The 22,835-nt window shown below is 51.7% G+C and overlaps 1 protein-coding gene across 5 annotated transcripts in view; it reads left to right on the top strand.

Moving 5' to 3' along the window:
• Positions 1–3,705: 3,705 nt before the first annotated feature.
• The window catches only part of FMNL2 (formin like 2), a 119,770-nt gene continuing 100,640 nt past the window's right edge, over positions 3,706–22,835 (top strand). For all 5 annotated transcript variants that reach the window (XM_077181798.1, XM_077181797.1, XM_077181799.1 and 2 more), the window contains exon 1: positions 3,706–4,008. In XM_077181798.1, coding sequence (XP_077037913.1) covers positions 3,892–4,008 — 117 coding nt within the window. In that variant the 5' untranslated portion in view covers positions 3,706–3,891. The remainder of the gene's footprint in view (positions 4,009–22,835) is intronic.

Genomic DNA, 22,835 nt, shown 5'->3' on the forward strand with positions numbered 1-22,835 from the left:
GCTCTCACCCTGCAGCCTTATTAAATATTGACTCCTTCCCCAGGCCTGTTTTCTGCTCCATTATCTCACTTTGCTCAGCATTTGCAATCCCTGGCCTTGCTGGGAATTCCGAGGCTGTGTTTTGTCTGCCTGCCTTCCTGCCAAGAAATGGGGAAGGAAGGAGCTCCCAGCCAGGCTGGCTTTAATAACCCCAGCTGCTGCTGGGTCTGCTCAGAGTGATGGCAGCCATGTGGCAGAGGCTTCACCTTCAACTCCAGGCGCTCATCCTCACACCCTGGGCATTCTCCATCCCAGCTCTGCATCTTGTTTCCATCTCAGTTTACACCTGGAGGGATGTTCAGCCTGGAGGAGGCTCCAGGAGAGCTGGAGAGGGACTGGGGACAAGGGACAAGGGATGGAGGGCAGGGTGAGGTGGATCTTGGTAACAGCTCCACATTTGGCTCTGCTGGAGCTGCACCTGATCCACACCAGCGCTGGCAGTGACACCCAAGGACATCAGCAGGGCAGGAGCAAATCAGATCCAAAGTTAATAACTTAATTTCCAGCACACAGGGAAAATTGAAAGGGCTGGATGGATGTGAACCTAAGAACTCGCTGTGCTGGGACTGAGCCTTTCCAGCCTGCAGCTTCTGCAGGAGCTCATTTCCCTTGGGAAGGCTCTCCTCAGAAAGCACCCTGTGATTTTTATATATTTTTTCATTTATTACAGGAAACCCCCTCTCCTAGGCAAGCTCAGCATTCACAAACTGCAGTCAATAACCTCTCCTGAAGTGAGCACTGCTCAGCCCAGGGATAGATTTTATGGGTGCTGTACATCTTTATTATGAATGAAACATCCTTGGCCACTGCTGAGCCAGGGTCTGGCTGTTTATTAAAGTCTCTCCAGCTTTATCAGATCACCTGGAACCTCACTGAAATGGCAGCTCAGGATCCATCTGGAAGTGCTGAGCATCAGGGAAAATCAGGGTTCACAAATCAATCTTTTCCCTTCAGAGGTTCCTCTTGCATATAAATAGGTACAGACTGGTTCAGGGGATTTTAGGAATGACTCAGCCCCAGACTTCCAGCTCTTCATGAGGAGATTTTGGTGACAAACAGAGCAGTTGGGTCAGGGGAATTTAGGAATGACTCGGCCATAACTTCCAGCTCGTTATGAGGAGATTTTGGTGACAAACAGACCTTGAGGAAAGGCTGAGAAGTCTCATTCTCCAGTGAAATTCCACACACGCTCATGGCACGGAGCCCTTGCAAAGCTGGTATGGCCATTAACCCCTGGGCAGACCAAGCATTCCCTGGTGGCATCACCAGGTGTGAATCACCCAGGTGCCTGGGATGAGCTCTGGGAACTGCACATTGTGTAGCTGCTTCTTTTATTTGAATAAATAAATGTGAAAACAAAGGTCTTGTTTATTAGTTTTTACCCCAGAATAATTTCTTTACATTGCATGAGCCAGCTAAGTTCCCTTTTTCACTTACCCACACTAATTTTGGCATTTGCAAATGTCGACATCCCGGTTAGAGACAACAACAAATTGCTTAAAAATCATCTCATCCTTTAAAAGCATTCTTCTCTTTGCTCTGCTGCATTGATGTTAAATGCTCGCTGCGTGTAAGGATGCCTAAATTCATTAAACATTTTGCAAGGCCGGTTTTGACCTGAATATGCCTCATAGCAGGATTTAGAGCTGCCTTCGACTTCTTGCTGAAACCCAGGAATCCAATTTATCCTGCAGTTTTCTCAACCTGTCCCAGGTATTTGTGGCCAGCAGCATCTCCCTGTCCCCCGAGGTCTCCCGGTGTCCAGAGGGATCAAAAATGCTGAGGTGGTTCAGGGAACCCCAGCAAATGCTGAGTGGGAAGGGACCCACAAGGATCATCAGGACGCTGTTGAGTGTTTCCACGGTGGGAATAATGGACTGGGAAAATCCTGGGATTCCTCACATTGCAATGAGTTTGTCACCACAGGTAATGAAGAGCCCCACAGCAATTTGCTGCTGGGAGAGAGAAGGATCCTTGCTGGGTTCTGTCTTCAGTCACTGCTCCCTGCCCTCCTCTTTATCAGTGGCACCCTAACGCTGCCTTATCTCACAGCACTGTTGTGAAGCTTAATTAACTAATTAATCTTTCAGAGAATTGTGATAGCCTTAGATAAAAGACACGGGGCAAAGTATCTATTACCACTTCCTTGGATATCGACAATAACGTCGTTATTAAATCCTGAGAGCTCTCCAGGATTCAAACCTTTGTTTACTGAGGATATTGCCAGATTTTCAGGCTTTTAACCAAGCAGTTTGTGAAAATCTGAGCTGTTCCTGGGGCCTGCAGAGTGGGGAAACCTTTGGCATCACCCGGGATCCCAGGCCGCGTCCTGGTGCTCCGTGGGCAAGGTGGGCAGTGAGCCAGGACAAGGATTCCTCCCCATCCTGTTATGGATGTGTGACATCTTGTTTTTTAATTGCAACGAGCACATTCAATTAGTAGTGGGTTTAGGGAGGAAAGCTGCCTGTCACTTGCATGGATTTCCCTGCAGGACTGTGTGTGGTGCCACTCAGGACTCCCAGCACGTCGCTTCTGCGGCGCTTCCTGAGCCGTGCCTCTGGCACAACCCTTATCCCAGAGAATGGAAATTAAGGAATGGTCATTTTCCAAACTATGATGCTCATCCTTTTGCTTTCGTCCCCAAATTAATCTCTATGTGGACAGTTTCCATGGCCGGGAGGAGAGGCAGCAGCACCAGTGCTGTCATCAAGGTGAGAGCTGAGTGAAAATCGTTCTTCCCTGGCAGGATAATGGGATGCTAATAGGGGACAGTGGGATATGGATTGGTGGGGCTGACAGGAGGGAATGAGGTCTCGGATTTGGGATTAAACCAGATGCCAGTGAGGACAGCACAGTCACCAAACGGGCTGATGGCATCTCCAGGGTCAGGGCTCCTGTCTCCTGTGCAGCCCTGCATTCCTGGGATGCTGAAACCCCGCCTTGGAGAGAACTGGCAGGGAACGCTGAAGAAATGGGGGATCACACCTGAGGAACGGGCAGGTTTGACATGCTGGGGAGGATGAACCTCCTGAGCACACCCAGGCAGCTTCAGTTCGGGTATGGATGCGTCAGGGTGGGGAATTCAATCCCCATTTGTCCTGATTTCCCTCTCTCGGGATGAGGGCTGGAGAGACCAAGTCCTTGGGCACCTACAGCCTTTTTGGCGAGCGGCAGGACCACGGCTTTCCATGGCAAAGGTCTAGAGTTAATCACAGCATCCCAGAATCCCAGACCGGTTTGGATTTAAAGGGACATTAAAGTCCACCCAGTGCCACCCCTGCAATGGCAGGGACACCTTCCCCTGTCCCAGGCTGCTCCCAGCCCCGTCCCCCCTGGCCTTGGGCACTTCCCGGGATGCAGGGGCAGCCCCAGCTGCTCTGGGCACCCAGTGCCAGGCCTGCCCACCCTGCCAGGGCAGGATTTCTTCCGAATCTCCGCTCTCCCCCTGCCCTCGCTTAAACCATTCCCTGCGTCCACTCACTCCCGGCCGCTGCCAGCGCGGCCGCCGAGGCAAAATGGAGGCGGCGGGGTCTCCCCCACCCCTTTCCCCCATTTCTCCACTCTTTTCCACCCTTTCCCAGGCATTCCCACCCCCGGCCGGCGGCGGGACTACGAGTCCCATGGCGCCGCGGGCCGGGGGCGGAGCGGGGCTTTGTGCGGGCGGCATGCGGGGGAGCCGCAGCCGGGGCTGGAGCCGGAGCCGGAGCGAGCCCGCCCCGGGGGGAGGAGGGCGAGGGCGGCGAGCCATGACGGGCGGCGGCGCCGCGGAGCGCCCGCGGTGGTAGAGGGCGAGCGCGGGGCGCGGAGCCCGCCCGGGCCGGCGCGGGGCGCGGAGAGCGCGGAGCGGCCGCCATGGGCAACGCGGGGAGCGTGGACGCGCAGCAGACGGAGCTGAGGGCGCACAGCGTCCCCCTGAAGCTGCCCATGCCCGAGCCCGGCGAGCTGGAGGAGCGCTTCGCCGTGGTGCTGGTGAGCGCCGGCCCCATTGTCTGCGGGCAGCGCGGAGGGGCCGCCGGGGAGGAGCGCGGCGGGGGAAGGGGGGAGCGCCGCCAAGTTGGCTCGGGAGCCGCGGCCGGGCACAGGTGGGCTCGGCGGGGCGGTGCCGCAACCCGCGGGACGGGGCCGCGGCTCCTCTTTGTCTCGGCAGCCCCCCGAGGGCCGCCGTGCCCCGGCCCGGGCGGCTCCCGGGGCTGGGGCGGGCAGCGCCGGCGGAGCGCAGCCCGCGGGGAGCGCAGCGGGAGCGGCTCCGGCGGGGACACTGCGGGGACGCCGCTCCTGCTCCTGTCCCCTGCTCCTGCCGGGGACACCCGCTCGGCGCCCCCCGGGACACCTCCGGCTCTCTCCTCCGGAGGACGCCGCCGTTCGTTTTCCCCGGGACACCGCGGTCCTTGTCCCCCGGTGCTGCCCCGGCTGTGTGCGGGCCAGCGGGCGTTCCGCTCAGCAGCACGGACGGGTCGCTGCCGTGTGAGATCAGCTCTGCGGGAAGGAAGGGCTGAGCTTTCCCTGGGCAAAGCTCCCGCTGCCTTTGGGGTACCCAGGCAGCGCGGCTCCATCTCTTTTTCTGCCGTGGTTTTTTTAACTCGCAGCCACGTTTGCGTGTGGAAGGGGAGCCGGGGGAGGAGGGCAGCGGCTCCATGTGCGTGCCATGCCCTGCGCTCGCTGCGATGCCACGGGGAGCCCGGAGCTGCCGGGGTAATTCCCGTCCCGCATCCCAGAGCCGCCCCCCCGCTCCCTGGAACGCTCCCGGCGCTGGGAGAGGATTCACAACTGGTGTGTGTTGGGGATTATTTCTGGTTAGACCCAATTAGATTATCATGTCTAAGAAAAGAATAAGCCTATTCAGTCAGGAACCCCCACTGACGAGCCAAATGGCGAGTGAGATGTTACGATTATTAGGCACAGTGGAAAAAAGCCTGGTGTCGCGTTGCTCTTGTCGGGGTCGTGTTGGGGATGGGAGATGCTCCCACAGGCAGCACATGGCTCAGAATCCACTCTGGATCCGTCTGTGACTCCCAGAAGGGCTCCCGGCTCCGTCTGCGGGAGGAAATCGGTGGGTTTGGGTTCGGGGATGGTGATGGATGGCATCGGTGAAAGGCAGAGACGTCATTTGGGGCAGCCTTAGAAACGTGAAACGTAAATACACAGGAGATAACAGCACCCAGCCTGTCATTTCCTGAGGTGCTCGGAAGGTTTTAGAAGATGGACTTCAATTAAGGCTGGGAGGATGAGTGCTGCAGCTTTGCTGGAGGGAGAGGCTGCCCATGCAGGTGGGCAGTCTGTACAAACGTGGTGTGGGATGATTTTCCCCCACTGATCTCTTCTCCCACTGGGAAAAGCTGCAAGATGGGACTCCAACAGCCCCAAAAATCACCTTTGTGCTGTTCACCAGGGATGACTGGTGCTGCTGCAGCTTCCAGGAAATCTCTGACCAGTTCATGAAAGAATAAATTGCCAGGCTGTGATCGTTTTGTTTTCTCTGTGGCTCTGAGGGAGAGATGACTGTGCCACTGGTCAAACCCCAGAATGGGGTAGGCTGGAGAAGTGCAGGGATTAACAAGAAAGGAATGATTAGGGGAAAAACCATGAGGAATATTTTCTGTGTGGAGAGAGGATTAGTCAGGAGCAGGGAGTATGCAGAAGGAGATGCTGAAGGTTATAGGACTAAATCTCACCTTCTTTATGTGCTGTCTTAAGAAATTAGCCTGGCACAGGCGTTGCTGGTGCACTCAGAGCCCTGGTGAGGTCCCGAGGGCTGTGCTGACAATACCAATTTCCAGATCCCTGATGAAATTCCCAAGGCTGATTTGGACGTTGATGAACGCGGTGAGTGGCTCTGTGCAGGTCTCGCTCCTCACACTGGGTGGGTTCTGCCCATTCCTGTGTGGGAGAGGTCCCTCCTGTGTGTTTGGAAGTTTTGTTGTCTCCCCTCGTGCAGAGCAGGGAGCCTTGGCCCTCCAAACCACGAGGAGAGCACACTTGGCCATGATTTCACCGTGACACCAACTGGTTTATTTTTTCCACCTCAAACACGCTGTCCTGAGCTGCTCCAGCATCACTGGAGTCCCTTCAGCGAGGGGATGCTGTGCCTGGAGCTGATGGATGTGTGCCAGCTTGTGTTTGTGGGGCTGTCAGAGGATTTTGTGTGGAGAAAGTACTCTGGTGTGGTGGTTTGTCCCCCTCAAAAACACACCTGGTCACCTCAAACACACACTGTCACCTCAAAAACACACCTGGTCACCTCAAACACACACTGTCACTTCAAACACCCACCTGGTCACCTTGAATACCCACACCTGGTCACCTTGAGCACACACTGTCACCTCCCTGCCTCCTGATCCTCCTTGAGTTCCATAAATTGCAGGAGATGATGGGCACTGCTCCAGGTCACGTTTTTTGGGTGAAGTTCTCAAATCTTGTGCTCGTTGTGCCCTCGGTGTTCCCGAGGATGTCCTGAGCCAATGGAGGGACAGGGATGTCACCGGCTGTGTCGCTCCTCGTGGTCTGTTGGGCAATAATCAGGGTTTTCCCTGTGGGTCTGTGTCTCCTGGTGCTGTTTCTGGCACTGCTGCAGTAAATGTGCTGCTGTGGTTGGCGTGTTGAGCCTGTGCTGGTGGGCACTGGGCTCTGTGTGTGTTCCAGGAGAATGTGTTTGATGGGATGTACTTCAAGGAGGAAAATGTGGAGGACAACCCAAGAGAGGTCCAGGTTTCTGTAAGCTGAGTATTGTTCTTCCATCCTCTCAAGCTGATGTGAACTCTCCACTTTCCCTGTGAGGTAATTCCCTTCCTCTCAGGGTTACACGAGAATGTGAACTCCAGGGAAGCAGTGGTGTGGTTTTGCCACCAAGTTCCCAGTTTGGCTGTGCTGGCTCTCAGCTCTGGCTCTGGCTCTGAGCTTCCCAGCACTGGCACATCCCCTTGGGGACATCCCAGCCTTGTCCTTCCCAGTGCTCTCTTCTCTCAGCCGTGTGGGATCTTCCCCTACGGACACTTGGGCATAAATCCTGAATTCTGGTGACACCCCAGCTGTCTGCTGAACAGAGCAAGCCCCAGTTCAGCATCCCTAGGCAGGGTGGCACTGGAGCTGGGGGCTGTGGGAGCCCAGATCTGAGCTCCTGCAGCAGGGTGGTCTCCCCAGCACGGGGCTGCACGTTTGCAGATGCCACGTGGTGTGGAGGAAGCAGCCAGGCCGGGCTTGGCAGGGGAAATCGCTGCCTAATGAGCTGTGATTGACATAATTTGACTGCTGGATTACAAATCTGCGGTGAGGTTAACAGGAAATATCCTCTTCCCCCTCCCTCAGTGGGGCTTGGGTGCACAAAGGGCTCCTCTGTGCCCAGGGAGGGCTCGGCCAGAGGGTGAGGGAGGTGTTCCTGCCATGCCCAGGTGAGGCACCTACCTGGTCCTGCTTTGGCCACAGGAGCATCTCCCTTCTGCTGGAATTCCCTTCTTGCCCCTGGATTTTGTCCCAGCGTCGTGTTCCATCCCAGGGAAGGCAGCTTGAGTGTCTCCTGCTGAAGAATTTGGAAACTCAGTGTGAAAACTCTTAATGTTTCCCAGCTGTTTGTTCCCCTTCCTCATTGTCTATCAGATATATTAGGCATTGTTTTATAAAATATATATATGTGTATATATGTGTGTATGGTTTAGGGTCTGTAAATCATTACAGAGCAGGAGGAGGCTGCAGGAGATATCTGTGGGATAGGATCACCCTCCCTGCTTTGGTGGGGCACTGGATTCCTTCTTGTGATCCCTAAATTTAACAGGATTCCCTTGGCATGGATTTGAGGTCCTGGAACACCTGATGCAGGTGGGAGTGGTGCAGGGAGGTGAGAGGCACTGAGGTGGCTTTAGGAGTCTTGAGGAAAATGAGATTTCTGTGATGCAGATCCCAAACAGACCTGTGGGGTTTCCTTGTCCAGGCCTCAGCTCTGACAGGCTCCTGCCACTGGGGATTTTCCTCAAGGTCTCGTGAAGTGATTGGGGCAGTGACACTATTGCTGGAAGAAACAACCTCCTAAATCACATGGTTAAATATATATATTTCACAGGGGTTAAATGTACAGCAGTGCCTGGTGGTGACACTTCTGCCCAGCTGCTTTGTCACTCAGGGGATGGCATTTGTAAGTTTTTCCACCCAGACATCACTGGAGAACATTTTTGTAAAACAGATTTTTTCCTTTGAGTGTCTGGAATACGAGGGTACTGTGGTGGGCATTTAGCTGGTGCAAGCCTGCTAAAATGAATTTCAGCTCCTGGAAACCTGGAAGACTTCTAAAATGGCTGGGCTGATGTAGGTGCATATATTTTTTCAGTGTACCATTTCCCATGCCAAATAATCCCATTCATGTGGGTGATGGTGGAGGGATGAACCCTCCAAATTGCACATTCAGTTTTGTTTAAGGTGAACAACTGCAGGTCAAGCAAACTGTCTGCCTTTACCTTTAACCTGCCCCATCCTCTTTCCTCAGAGCATTGAAGCTTTATCAAACATCTCTATCAACTTCCTTAAGCTTGTGTGAGGGATAAGGGGTTTTTATGATTTTTGTTTTGTCTGCACGAGCAAGGTGGTGCAGGAGTTGGCCCTGAGGTGTAAAATGCTCTCTTGTGAACTACTCCATGTCCTGGCTGATGCTGAAGAAAGAACTGAGAGGTGCAGGATGAAATTCAGAGTTTACAAGGTGATCTGAAATCAATCAGTGGCTCTTGAGTGGTTTCTGATTGGTGATTGAATGACTTGAAGCCACGGGTGGCTGCCCTCAGTATTTCATTTTAAAATCACTTCAGCTTTTCCTGCTGCATGAGGAGGTATTAAAGTGCACAGAAACTTCTCCCCTGAATGGCAAAGCTCAGCAGATAACAAACCCAAACCAAGATGTTTGATTTCCTCCTGTGTTTCCAGAAGCACATTGCTGGTTTTGCTGAATTTTGGGATTATTGGACAAAGATTGTGAATCATTCAGGCAACTTCTTGAAGATTCCAACCCCTTTTGGAGTAAAACATCCATGTGAAGGTGTGCATGGTAATTAGCAGCTCTGTCCTGTGTTTGTGTGGCTGCTTTGGAGAAGAGGAGAGGTTTTCCCTGCTGGAATTTTGGGTTTTTCCTGTTGGAATTTTGGGTTTTTCCCTGCTGGAGTTTTGGGTGCTCCTTCCAGCTGCAGAAGGGATTGGGCACGTAGGATCCATGGGTTCCATGTGGGATCAGCACCACCCCTGCTTTCACAGAGTCCAGGCAGTTTCTTGCTCCCATTTTGAGTCCAGCACCTGCTGAAGAAATGTTTTTTTCTGCCCTTTCTGTCAGAAGAAGTGGTTTAAATCTGTCCCCTTGCTCTGGAGCTGAGGGGGTGAATGACTCTGGTTTTATTTTCCTCATTTCTCGCTCGGGATCCATCCTAAAACGAAACCAACCTTTGACATTCACTTTCTGATTTTAGTTTGCTCACTGAGGGACAAACCTTGTTCCATCCCTGCCTTTCCCCCCAAACACACTTTGACTTTGGAGCTTTCTGCTCATTTTTTCCAGGCTGTTGCTGTTCTTCCAGCTGGGTAGCTGGAAGGGGGAATGAGCACAGCCCAGTGCTCCTCTGGAGGTGGGAAATCCCTGGGACCGTTGCAGTTTTGGTTTTGCTTTCCTTTGCTGACCCAGCCGTGGTTTGCGATGGTTGCAGTGGGGAGGTGGCTGGGGAGGGTCTCTGGGCAGGTCTCAGGTGCTCCAGGGCCACCAGCACTGCTGTGCCCAGCTGAAAGCGCTGGCACTGGTGCCCACTGTGGCTTTAGGGCACAGGGAATGTAAAATCGCCTGGGTTGTGCTGCGGGTTCTGCTGCACAAGTTGGTTTTGGGATCAGTGATGTCCAGCAGGAGGGTTTGGTGCCACTTTAGCACCAAAACATTCCAGGGTGCTCCAGGCCCTGTCCAGCCTGGCCTTGGACTATTCCAGGGATTGGGGCGGCCACAGATGCTCTGGGAATTCCATCCCAGCTCCTCCCCACCCTCCCAGCCAGGTATCCCTTCCCCATATCCCACAAACTTGGGAGACATCAAGGGCAGCCCTGGGGGCTCCTGCTGCCATCACCAACCCCCTCTGCTGCCCCTGGACCACCAGGACAGGCCCTCTGAAAGGGCAGGAGGCCAGAGTGGCAGAATCCCAGCATGGCCTGGCTTGGAAGGGACCCTAAAGCCCATCCAGTGCCACCCTGCCATGGCAGGGACACCTCCCACTGTCCTGTCCAGCCCGGCCTGGGACACTGCCAGGCATCCAGGGCCAGTGTCTCTGGGAATAGCCCAGATTTCTGGGATTCTGTGATGCAGAGCCAGCCCTGCCTGTCTCCTGGGCTGGCCTGGGTCTGGCAGGGCAGGCTGGCACCCGGCTGTGCCCGCAGGAATCCGTGTTGGAGCCCTGGCACCCTGACCTGCTCTGCTCTCCCCAGCACGAGCTCATGAATTATGCACAGCATGCTAATGCAGTAGCACTTCAGCACCAGCTGATTTTTAAGCATCTGGGCTGCCTCTTGGCTTTGAATGAAGCACTTTCTGATCAGCATCCAAGCACTGCCCCGTGCAGGAAGGCAGACACAGAAGGGATTGCTTTTCCTGCTCCCTCTCCGTGTCCTGGGAAGGTGTGGGGACAGCAGGAGGCTGGAGCTGTGCCTCTGGAGGGTTTTTCCTAACTCTGCTGGGAGGTGGAAATGGGATTTTTCTTTGGTAAGCAGAAGATTAGGGTTTAAAAACAGCAGAGCAGTTTGCAGTGTGCTTGCAGGCAGTGCTGGTGATCTGGCTGCTGAGGACTTCTGTGGTGAGCAGTGTGCAGCCACATTTGAGACAAACACAGCTGGATTCTTGTTTTCTTTCTTTGGGAGAGTCCATTTGGGAATTTGGGATGGGAAATAAGTGACACCAGCTTGTTCCATTTGATTTATATTTGGGATAGAGAAAATCTCTACCGCGGGGCCCAAGGGCTCAGGCTGGTCAGGTAGCAGCACTTGGAGCTGCTGGTGTTTAAAAAGTGGGAATTTCCCCTTTATCACATCCCGGTTTCAGTTCTGGAGCATTGAGCAGGTTTCCATCCCTTCATGTGCTCTCACCAGCTGGCCCCAGGGTTGTGCTCCTGCCCACGTGGTTGCTGGGAAATGCCAGTTAGTTCTGCTCCAGTTTCGGATGGATTTCAGGAAAAGGCTCTTCCCTCACAGGGTGCTGGGCACTGAGAGCTCCAGGAGCATTTGGACACCGCTCCCAGGGATGCCCAGTATGGGGTTTTGGGAGTTTTGATCCATGATCCTGTGGGTCCCTTCCAGCTCAGGAGATTCCCTGACCCTGTGGGATCTGTGGCTGGTGAAAGGTGTGTGATGTTCTCACTCACAGCTCCGGCCCTGACCCTCTCTGTAGCTCCCAATGCCCAGAATTCCGTATGGATATATGGAAAACACGAGCATTAATCTGTGCAGGCTTTGCCTCTTCCCAAAGTCACGTCTTTCTGGAGTGTTTCATGGCCCAGAGGCTTGGCTAATGTATAACTTGTATATGCTGGGCTCTCAGTGCCATATTGCAGAGCTGCAGCGTGTGCTGGGTTTCAATTCAGCCCGGGATCTCTGTAACAAAACAAGTGTTTGTCTGCGGGGACTGCGCAGCCTTAAACATACATTTGGGGAGGATATTCATAAAGCACCAGAATGGGGGCATTGTCCTGCCAATGAATGCTCCTCACATGAGAGCTGGGCTCTGCTGGACCTCCAGGACTCTGCCTCAGCTCTGGAGAGTGGCTCTGTGTCCTGGCTGGGGGCTGGAGCCGCGCCCGGCGCTTCCCAGCGCTGGGGACACCTCGGGAACTGGGAGCTGTCCTGGGAACTGGGAGCTGGGAGCTGCCCTGGGAACTGGGACAGCACTGCCAGGCCTGGGCTGGGCCCCAGGGAGGGATCCCGTGGCAGGAAGATCCACAGGAAAGCTCCCAGAGGTTGTGACTTCCCTTGTCACGTTGAGCAGCGTGGAGCGGGGTTAACCATGGACAGGACACGGGAGCGGCTTCCCACAGGGCTGGGATGGATGGGATTTGGGGATTTTGGGAAGGAATTCCTGGCTGGGAGCAGGGGCAGGGGCTGGAATGGGTTTCCCAGAGAAGCTGTGGGTGCCCCTGGATCCCTGGAGGTGTTCCAGAACAGCTTGGAGCAGCAGAAGGTGTCCCTGCCCATGGCTGGGGTGGCACTGGATGATCCTTCGTGTCCTTTCCACCCCAAACCTCTCTGGAATTCTGTAGCTCCTTTCAGGGGTTGTGTCCTGGTGGCCCAGGGGCAGAAGGGGTTGGTGGTGGCAGCAGGAGCCCCCAGGGCTGCCCCTGGTGTCCCCAGAGTTTGTGGGCAGCTCTGGCCACGCTCCCCACGTGGGTGTTGGCCAAGGGCAGGAGCTGATCCAGGACAGAACATTCTCGAGCCTTCCAGAATCATGTGCAGAGATTTTAGATTGTGTAGTGTGTGTCTGGCTGTTGTGAGAGATACCTTAAAAAGTATAAAAATTGGTTTTTCCCCCCTCTCTTTTCTTTTTAACATATATTGTTTGGCCAGAAATCCTTTACTATAAAAGGACTTGGGGCAGCTCTAGAGTGTACATCTGTTCCTTGTTTGTCTGCAAAATGACTGTACAGTGGAGGCCAAAAGCAGAGAATAAAGGGTTGTACAAATTGGCAAAGTTGCCAAAGTCTTTCAGAAGCCAGTAATTACAATGAAGAAGCAAATTGTTCAATCCAGAAACCCTGGCTGTTCATGCATCCAGCACCCTGGCATGTCCCCCTGTGGCTCCCCTTGTCCTGCTTTCCAGAGGACACACAAACAGCCCAGTTCCACCTGGGCCAGGTTTGGGGCTGCCTGGTGGCACCGTTATCCACAGGGCCTGGGAAGGGATGGAAATGGCTTGGCTGAGTTCATACAGCCCTTTTCTGACAAAGGTTCCCAATGATTTACTGTGTTTGGGAGTGCTTCAAAGGCCTCTCTGCCCAGCTCCGAGCCTTGCAAGTGCAGATGATCAAATAAATTAACTATCACAAATATTTAACTTAAAGCCTGCTCAAACAGGAGCTTTGATGTTGAGTGTGTGTGTGGGAGCCTCTGTGTGGCTCTGCACTCTCCCAGGGATATTGGGTGAACGTTGAATTCGTCTCTTCTCTCAGATACAAGAAGCCTAAAACTGGAAATGTAAATAATAATTGATTACATTTATTATTCCCCCTCCATGGGCAGCAGGATGGGATACAGCCTTGGGTGGCATTGGGATGAATTATGGCACAAGGAGTTTTCCTGGGAAGCTGATGAAACCGGATTGTGAGCAGGGCAGTCACACTTTTGAGGACTGCAGGGCTGGCCATGCCATCCCTACAAAAAACTTTGGCTCAGGGGTGATTTTTCATGGCATTGGTGCCAGGTGTTGCTTGGTGGCCACAACTCTCCAGGTAACCAAAGTCCCTTTGATGTCATGATAATTATGCATGGCTTGAGCCAGGATTGTTGGGTAATTAATTTAATCCTTGTGTGATAGCAGCTGCTTACAGGTAGCTGGGCTGGCTGGCTGTGAGCTGTTGGCTGAAAACTGCAGCTCCCTGGAATAGTCTGGGAGCTGTCAGATCTTCCCAGTGATCAGCTCACAGGGAACTGTGTTTGAGAGCTCAGCTCCGCTCCGTGGCACAGCTTCAGCTGCACAGCCCTGTTCTCTTGATCATCTAAACGAGTATCTGAGTGAGGCAAATGCACAATGTGCTTTTTGCTAAATGAAACAAGAACTTTGGTGCTTGACGGGCGTTTTTGCTCCATGAATGTTTCAGGAGCTTCTGGCGGTGCTGTGGAGGGAGGAGAGGAGTGAGAGGGGCTTGGAGCAGCCTGGGGTGGTGGAAGGTGTCCCTGCCCATGGGGTGGGATGGGATGGGATGGGATGGGATGGCCTTTAAGGTCCCTTCCCACCCAAACCATCCCAGCATTCCACGATTCTGTGCCTGAGCAGATAATGAAGCACAAAACACCGTGGGGAAAACGCTTTGCTTTTGAAATGTTGTTTTTTATCTCCTTTAATACCAGGCCCTGTGGTACCTGGGGTAGTCAGGGGTGGTTTCCTTGTTGTGCTGACCACACTCAGGAGAAGTGAGGGATTCAGCTGACCCAGATCAAGTGGCAGAAGAGTGGGGCAGGAGGAATTTAGGAAGCTGAGTCTCAGGCTTGGTGTGGATTAGAGGGAAGTGACCTTTCAGCTCAGCCCACGCAGGGGTTGCCAGGGTCAGCTCAGAGCCTGTGCCCTTTCCTCCTGTCTCAGGCCTCTCTTGCTCCCTCTGAGTCTGCAGGAGCTTTGGGGCCATTCCCAGCTCCCCCATCACTGGGTATGGGGGCAAGAGGTGTTTTCCAGAAATAAATCTGTGTGTATTCCTGGAAGTGCAGCCTGTTCTGAGCAGAAGGCAGGTGGGCTTTCTCCCTGCTAGGGGATGATTCTGTCACATTCAAGTGCTTCAATGAGAACATAAAAGGAATTGTGCAAGAGTTCCCATGAGCTGAGTGCTTCCCTGTTGGTCCCTTTCAGGATCCTTCAGCAGCCAGGGGGTTGCAGATCAATTCCCAAATGTCAGAAAACCTGAGTTTTCTCCTGCATCCTTGGGTGTGGCAGATCCAAGGTACCCTGAGCTGGATTTGCAGGGCAGAGGAGGAACTGGGGTACCTACAAACACCAGTGAGGCAAAAATTGATTAAGCATGAAATTCTTCTCTGGCAGTGAATTCTCTGCTGGCTCAGGGACAAAAGGTTGCACAACTGAAAGGGAAAAGGAATTTTATTTGGAAAGCTCAGAGCTATTGTTTGTTTGGTTTTGCTGGTGTTTATTTTCTGTCTGATGGCAGATCTTTGTTAAAGGTGAATTATCCCTTCTGTTTAGCAAGTGGAGTGAAAACGGCCCCGATGCACTTGTGAGGCATTCAGGGAATTGTTGGAATTGTTAGAATTGTTCGAGGTGCTCCGAGGAAGTGCTTGGGGGTACTTGAGGTGCAAGAACCTGTGTGGAGCAGAGAATTACTTGTGTGCCTTGTTCTGGTATTGAAACAGCCCAGACAGCACATAAATGAATGTACAGATGAACTGAAACATCACAAATCATACCTGTTGTAATAATTTGAGTTTAACCTACGGGCTTGTTGGGTACCACGTCCCAGCTGCTGCTGCTGTGCCAAAATATTTCACAGAAAAAGATGTGGAGGGGGAAAAGCACCTCCTCTTTAAACTGGGAAAATTCAGGTTTGGATTTATTCCATCCCAGAAACAGAGGGTTTGGGAATGCCTTGTCAAGAAGATGTTCCTGCTGTGACAGCTCAGGGTCTGTCCCAGGGCCACCCATCCCTGGGCTCACATTTTAACTCTTTTTAGCCATGGTTTCCTGCTCAGGGCCTTTTCCCACAGAGATACCAGGCAAACAGGGAGGCCTTCACTGTGTGTAGCCAAAACACTGAGCCAGGGCTGGCATGGGGCTGCTCTTATCCCACTGACCTTGTGCTGGGGATGCCACAGCCATGGGCACGGCTGCTGCTCCTCTGGGAGCTCAGCAGTGACCCAGTTTTGTTTTCCAAGGTGCCTCAATTCTGGGCTGTTTCCTCCTCTTTTCAATCAGCAGAGATTTTTTTGTTTTCTGCTCGTTCCCTCCATCAGCAAATTTTGGGTGGAAACTTCCCCTTTCCTCTGCAGCATCCCAGTGCACCACGAGAATGACAGCAACAATAATAATAATAACAACAGTGATAAAGGCTTCAGACAGTGATTAAAAGAGCAGATTTGTGGATTTTTCTGGCCAGCCTCCATCCTTGGAGACGCCTGTGCGGGTCCTGCCCTGGGGGACGGTGCCCAGCCCAGGGTGGGGGGTGATCCTTGGCCAGGGTGGTGTTTGTGGCGCTGTCCCTGCCCCATCCCTGCCTCCCTGGACATTCCAGGACATTTCCAGCCCAGCTGTGGGAGCTCAGCCCTCTCTGTGTGCTCGTGGCTCTCTCGGAGGCATTTGGAACTTCGTGGGAGGGAATGTGGCTGGAGAAATATCAACATGCCACGAGCAAATCCACCTCGTTAGGGAGCGGGGTTTAACATTTTTTTGCATTAGTGGGAGGCTGAACTGTGGTGTTTGTGTGCTTGGGCTGGAGGAGGAGGAGGAGGAGGAGGGATCTGTGCGCTGTGTTGGATAATGGGGGATGGAAACCCATCAAAATGGGAGAGATGGGTAAAAGGAAAAACCCCAAAGGTTGGGTTTGCTGTGCCACAGCTGGAGGAAGTCCTGTGCTGGGATGCACTGGAGTGGCTGTGGGAGGTGATGCCAGTGGCAAGGATAGCTTTAGGTGGGATTTTGGGAGGGAATTCCTGCCTGGGAGAGGCTGGGCTGGAATTCCCAGAGGAGCTGTGGCTGCCCCTGGATCCCTGGGAGTGTCCAAGGGACACTGGAGCAGCCTGGGAGGTGTCCCTGTCCCATGGACTGGGATGGGTTTAAGGTCCCTGTGACCCAGCCCAGTCTGGGATTCTGGGATTCCTCTCCAGGGAAAGCTGGGGTTTAAGGAGTGGGCATTTCCCTGTTCCATCATTCCACAGTTCCCTTGAGGATGCCCAGCCTGTGCTGAGCCAATCTGTCCCACCAGGCTGGGATTATTTATTAGGATTATTTTCCCCTGGTTTTTGACTGGAGCAGCCTTTCCCAGCAGCTGGGATCTCGGAGCAGTGTCTCCTGTTCCTGCCAGGGGAGCCCAGGGTGTCCTCACCTTGTTTCCTGCTGTGTTTTGATGCCATTTTCCCTGCTTTCGTGTCACATTTTGACCTCTGGAAAATGTCACCTATCCAGGTGTTAAGCTAGTCCCTCAGTTCCCTGTAAAATAAAAAGGGCTTTATTTTGCTCCAAATAAAACAATAGCTGTACTTACAAACCATTCTGAACAGATTGTTTAGGTATTTTTTTACACTGGATTCTTCCTTTCCTTCCCTCTGTTCAGTGCTCAACTACTCAGCTCATATGAAAATATAAAACTTACTTTCTTCCTTTTTTTTTTTTAATTTAGTTTTATTTTAATAGGCAACATCTTTTTCCCAGAGTCCCTGGGTTGTGGTAGCACCATATTGAGCAGGGGTTTATGTTACATGAACAACCATTTCACTTGGTCATACCCAATTTCAGTTCTAGGCAGATTTTTACTGGCCTTTCACTTAATAGCTAAATCATCTGGAAAACAGATTGGAGTTTTTATGTTGTGTGGGGTTTTTTTCCTGAGGTGAAACCAGTCTGAAAATCACCATAAGTGCTCTTCAGTGTGCAGGGCTGGGATGATGTCCCACCTCAGCGTGGGATACATCAGGAACAGTTTGATAGTTTTTAAAATTCACTGTAATCAGGGCAGTGCCTTGGGTTTGGCTGGCAATGGCTGATTAAATGCCACAGATTGGGTTTTTTTACCTTCATAGGAGAGCTTCCCTTTCCTTAAAACTGCATTCCACCCTAAAATAGGATGTTTTCAAATCCCCTACATCAAATCCCCAAAAATCCCTTTTGAACATCAAGCAATTCCTGATAACTTCTGAACCAGGACGCCAGGAAAAACCTCAAATGAGATTGAATAAACTCCATTATCCCAGTATTTGTGCATAGGATGAATGGAATAATGGGAAAAGCAGAGCTTTGTTCATGGATCCCATTTCTTCCTAGGAAATGAGTTGGGAGGGTGGATGGGTGGGATGGAGACAGTGCTTCCAGCAGGAGAATTGATGCTAATTGACAGCTCATGGATCAGCAGTTTTCCAAACAAAACTGGGGAGCAGGCAGCCTCTCATTCTGCTGGGATTGGGTCATTTGGAGTAGAAAATCCAGGGAGAAACAAAGCACGAGCCCATTCAAGGGCAGTATTTATATATTTATATACACTATTTAGCACTGGAGTGCTAAGAAATCAGGGATTGAGTAGGATTGGGTGATTTGGCAGATCCATGTGGGATGGTCAGAAATGCTGCTGCTAAAAAATCAGGGATTGAGTAGGATTGGGTGATTTGGCAGATCCATGTGGGATGGTCAGAAGTGCTGCTGCCCCACAGCAGTCACGATTCTCACCCAGCCAAAGGGATTTTTTTGTCTCTGGAAATGCCTCATTTCAGGGGTGACTTCAGCTCTCCGAGTAAAGTGGTATTTTTGTCTTTATGTGGGAATATTAGAGCTGGAATTCCAGCAGAGGTGTTGAGATTCATGAGGGATGGATGCCTGGAATGGGCATTAAATGGAGATGTTTTTAGCTTAAATGTTGGTATTTAGGGGGGAGTTGTGTAATCTGATTTTTAGGAGGTGATGCAGGATAAGGGAGTGATGCTGGGGAAGGAGCTGGGGATGAAACCAGTCTTCCTTGATCCAGGGTTTTTTTTGGGGAGCTGGGGAAGATCAGATCTCCTTGTGGGGTGCTGTTTGCCAGGTTCTGTGTGCCAGGGGGCTGCAGAGTGGAAGAAGTTCCTGCTGAGCACAGACAAGGCCAGAGAATTTTAATTTTGGGTTTTGTGACCCTGGTAGAAGCTGGAGCTTGGAGCAGCCTTTGCTGTCACCCTGAGGTGACAACCCTGAGGTGACAGCCCCTTCCTCAGTGCAGTCCAGAGGGGCTGGTCCCCAAAATCCCTGGAGAAATGAATTTATCCCCCAGGAGCAGGTGGGTGTGAGAGGGAGAAGCTGGGGTTGTCCTGCCCAGGATGGGGGTGCAGCAGCACCATGGCTTTTCCCCCGAGCTGCTGCTGGGGATTTTTAAAGCTGGTGAAACCAGGGGGAAAAGGGAATTCTGCTGTTCCCAAGCAGTGAATGACCTGGCAGTGAGGGGCCTGTTCTGGGTTGTTTAGTGCTCACCTTGTTCATCGCTTGCTGCACAACTTGGGCAGGTTATTTTAAGGTTTGGGTTAGAATACATTTGCTGTTATCTCATCCTGCATGTTGAATTTCTCAGATTTATTGGTTTTAGACACCCTCTTTTCATTCTGTTCCTTTGGTGTTTGGGAAAGGATATTTTCTTTCCCTTTTTGTGGGAATCCAGTGCATCCCTCCCTTCCCTCATGTTTTCCTCACCTTTTCAGGTGCTCAGGACTCTTGAGTTGTAAATATTTTGATGCCTGTTTGGATCTAGTTTGTGAATGATGGAATAATTCACGTTTACTGTTGTTTGTGGCACCTCTCATCTCTTCATTTTTTCCATCCCAGCAGTTTATACATTTTTATTCTTTTATGCTTTAGTCTGAAGATGGAGGAGTTTAACTCATCCAATCTCGCTGTAGTTTGAGGTGCTTGGTGAGCCCAGTGTGGCTCCTGAAAATGCTCCTTTATTTTGTGTATTCCCTTCCAGTGGTTTTTTTCCTTCTTCTCCCTGGGATTCCATCTGCAGCTTTTTATTTTGTTGCTGTCTCCTTTGCTCTGGCCTGAGCTTCTTTTCCATAACTTAATCCTCCTCTGCCAAAATCAATCTAGTTTTTTTTTTTGTTTTTTTTTTTTTTTTTTTGCTTGCAGACAATATTATCCCTGCTTGTCTGTGCTCAATATTCCACAGGTTTGCTTGCATGGCCCTTAAGTAGCTTAGGGATAAAAACGAGGATCATTTTCCAGTAATTTCCTGGGTGACTCAATTAAGTTTTAGTTGTTGCAGTAATTCAGTGCCGGGGTTATTTATGGCACACAATCAGCCAGGGAGTCTCTGGAGTGTTCCTGGAGCTTCCCTGGATGGGAAGGAGCCACCAGGAAGGGATGGCTGTGACCTGGGATCGTGGAATGCTTTGGGTGGGAAGGGATGTAAGGATTCCCCAGTGCTACTCCCTGGGACAGCTCCCACTGCCCCAGTCTGCTCCAGCCTGGCCTTGGGCACATCCAGGGATCCAGCCACAGCTTTTCTGGGAATTCCATCCCAGCCAGGAATCCCTTCCCAGTGTCCCTCTGGCAGTGGGAATCCATCCCCTGTGTCCTGTGTGTCCTGTCCCTCCATCCCTTACCCAAAGCCCTTCTCTGAGGGATCTGCATCTGGAAATCCAGGATGTTTTCCCATTTATAGCCAAGCCTCCCTCAGGCTGTGTTTTCCCAGTGGGCTGGGAGCTCGCAGGGAGCAGCTCAGGCAGGCAGAGCTGCTCTCCCTGCACCATTCCTGTGGGATAAAACCATTCCCTCATTCCCTTTTTTTGTTGGAAACCCACTTCAGCACAGCCCAGTGTAAGGAGAAGTGGCTCTGGCCCGCAGATGTTGAGCATGAATCATGCTGCTTGTCTCTGTTTCTCAGCTGGGGTTCACTCCTGGGCTGAGGAGAATAAAAATGGGCTTTTGATTGCCTCCTTGGGGATGGCTGCAGTGGGAGGAGTGCTGGAGCACCCAGGAGCTGCATCCCAAAGAGATGAACCCAGCTTTGTGCTTGCCCCGGGTGCTTTGGACAGGGCTTTTCCTCCCCAGCATTCCCAAGAGATGGAAATTCCCACAAATGGGGAATGGCTTGGCCAAGCACTCCCAGCAAGGCTCTTCCCTGCTTGATTTTGGAGGAGAAATCTCCATAAATTGCTGTGAAGGCAGGAGCACTGATGGCACATGGCAGCTGCAAAGCAGCAATAATCATCTTTCTGGGCATTCATTTAGGGGATGGACTGGAGAAGCTTAGGAGGCCTGAAATCCAGGATGTTTCCAGGCTCAGCTTCCCCATTTGTTTGGTGCTTTTGGGCCTCACCTGGTCCTTAAAGCAGGGCTCTGCCAGACCCAGACAGGTGCAGGAATAGGTGCATAAATATAAGCATATATGATTAACAATTGATTGTTTGATGCTTTTATTAGGGCAGTATTTGGAATACTAACAGATGAGGATAATTAATCCAATTGAACGGGTGTCCTTACAAAAATAATCCCAGCAAATGCTTTTGCATGTAGCCTGGAACAGCAAAACACATGAAACCAATTTTAGTTTTTCAGTTCCTCAAACTTCCACGACATCACCTCCAAATTTAGCCTTATCAGGGCAAAATGCTCCATACTGAGAGCTGCTTATTGACTCTGCACTGGAATAAATCCTAATAAATTGTAATAAATCCCAGGGTTTGGCATTGTTGTGTAGAGCCAGCTGTACAGCAGAGAATTGGCACCACAGCCTTGGTTTTGGAAGCAGTTTTTGGGAAAGATGGGACACAAGTGGTTAAGGACAAAATAAGAGAGATTCAGGGAAAAAGAAGGCATTATTTGGAGTTGTATTTATTTGTTGAGGCTTTGTGTGGTTTGGCCTGTTTGTAGAAGTGGGGCTGCTGGAGGGACACTTCCCTGAAGGCTGCTTTTTGTGCCTGTGGAAGGTGTTAATCAGGGAAGTGGAACTTGGGAAGGAAATGAATTTAATTGCTGTTCAGCTTTTCGGCAGGGTGAGGGGAATAATCACAATAATTCCACTCAGCTGCAGCCCCTGGATGGCTTCTCTTGGTGGGGAACAGGTTGGGAGAGCACCTCAGTTCAAGGAGTTCCTGCACTCTGGGGCAGATTTTGCTGGGCTCCAGCCACTCTGGGACAAAAATTCCCCCATAATTAGGTTTATTCTCATCTGGCCATCTGTTGATGGAGCCTTCCCTGTGCTCCAGAACTTCCTCTGGCTCCAGGGAGGTCCTGGCTGGCTCTGAGCCCTTCTGGGAGCTGACACAGAGCTGAGGGGGGTTTGGTGCCCTGAACCTGGGAGCAGCTCCCACAAGGGCTTTTGGATGGATTGAATTCCCTGTGGACAAGGAAAGGCTCCCAAGACACCCAGACAGGGAGTTAGAAACAGCTCAGGGAGACAAAGGAGCTTTTCCAGCCCCAGACTGCCTGGCTCTGGCTCCCTTGGCTTTTTGGGGATGCCAGGGCTCTTTTCTCTCCCTCTGCCACCTTTTAAACTTTGGGTTTTCTGTCAATCCCAGCTCCCAGGCAAGGGGTGCTTTTGGGGTGTTAACCTAATCCCATTTTTACAAAACTGTCCTGAGCTTGGGGTGGAAATCTCTGTGCTGGTATTGCTAAAGTAAGGAAAACCAGGAATTTGGGAAGGTTTCACCTCCCTGATCTTCCGTGCCCGCCCCTAAGCCCCGCTCAGTTTGGGTGGGATTATATTCCAAGGGGCAGGAATACCCTCTGCACATCCCCTGCCTGTGCAGCTCACAGAAAACTCCCTGAGTGGGGTTATTTTCCTGGCAAATATTAGGTCTGAACGTGCCTGGAAAACTCCTGTCCCTGGGAGGCTGGAGATGTATTTAATAATTGTATTAAAAAATACATAGTTGTCTTTGCCATTGTTACAGAGACATTTTATTCTCAGCTTCCAACTGAAGCTGAGCAGGGATGGATGGGACATTGGGAATTGGGAATTCCTGGCTGGGCTGGGATTCCCAGAGCAGCTGTGGCTGCCCCTGGATCCCTGGCAGTGCCCAAGGCCAGGCTGGAACACCCTGGGATGCTGGAAGTGTCCCTGCCATGGCAGGGATGGGCTGGGATAATCCTTAATGTCTTTTCCAACCCAAACCAGTGTGGAATTCCATGGTGGAACGTTTGACAGTGCTGTTGTTAATTCATGGTGAGGAGCAAATCCTTCAGGAGCTGAATCCTGCATGGCTGCTCGGGGGTGAATTTTGTTGGGAGCCCTTCCCGTGTTTTTGAGGGAATTCTCACAGCCTGAAGGCTGATACCAAACCTCCAGCGTTCTTCCCTTTTCTCCTTTTTTGTTTTTACTTGGAACTTCTCAGTTTCTCTCATAATCCCTGCAGATAAAAAATCAGGGAAAGAACAAAATCAGGAGTTGTGTCCCCATAGGTTTTTTAGACACAGTGAT

The sequence above is a fragment of the Agelaius phoeniceus genome, chromosome 7 (genome assembly GCF_051311805.1).
Source record: "Agelaius phoeniceus isolate bAgePho1 chromosome 7, bAgePho1.hap1, whole genome shotgun sequence".
Classification (NCBI taxonomy): domain Eukaryota; kingdom Metazoa; phylum Chordata; class Aves; order Passeriformes; family Icteridae; genus Agelaius; species Agelaius phoeniceus.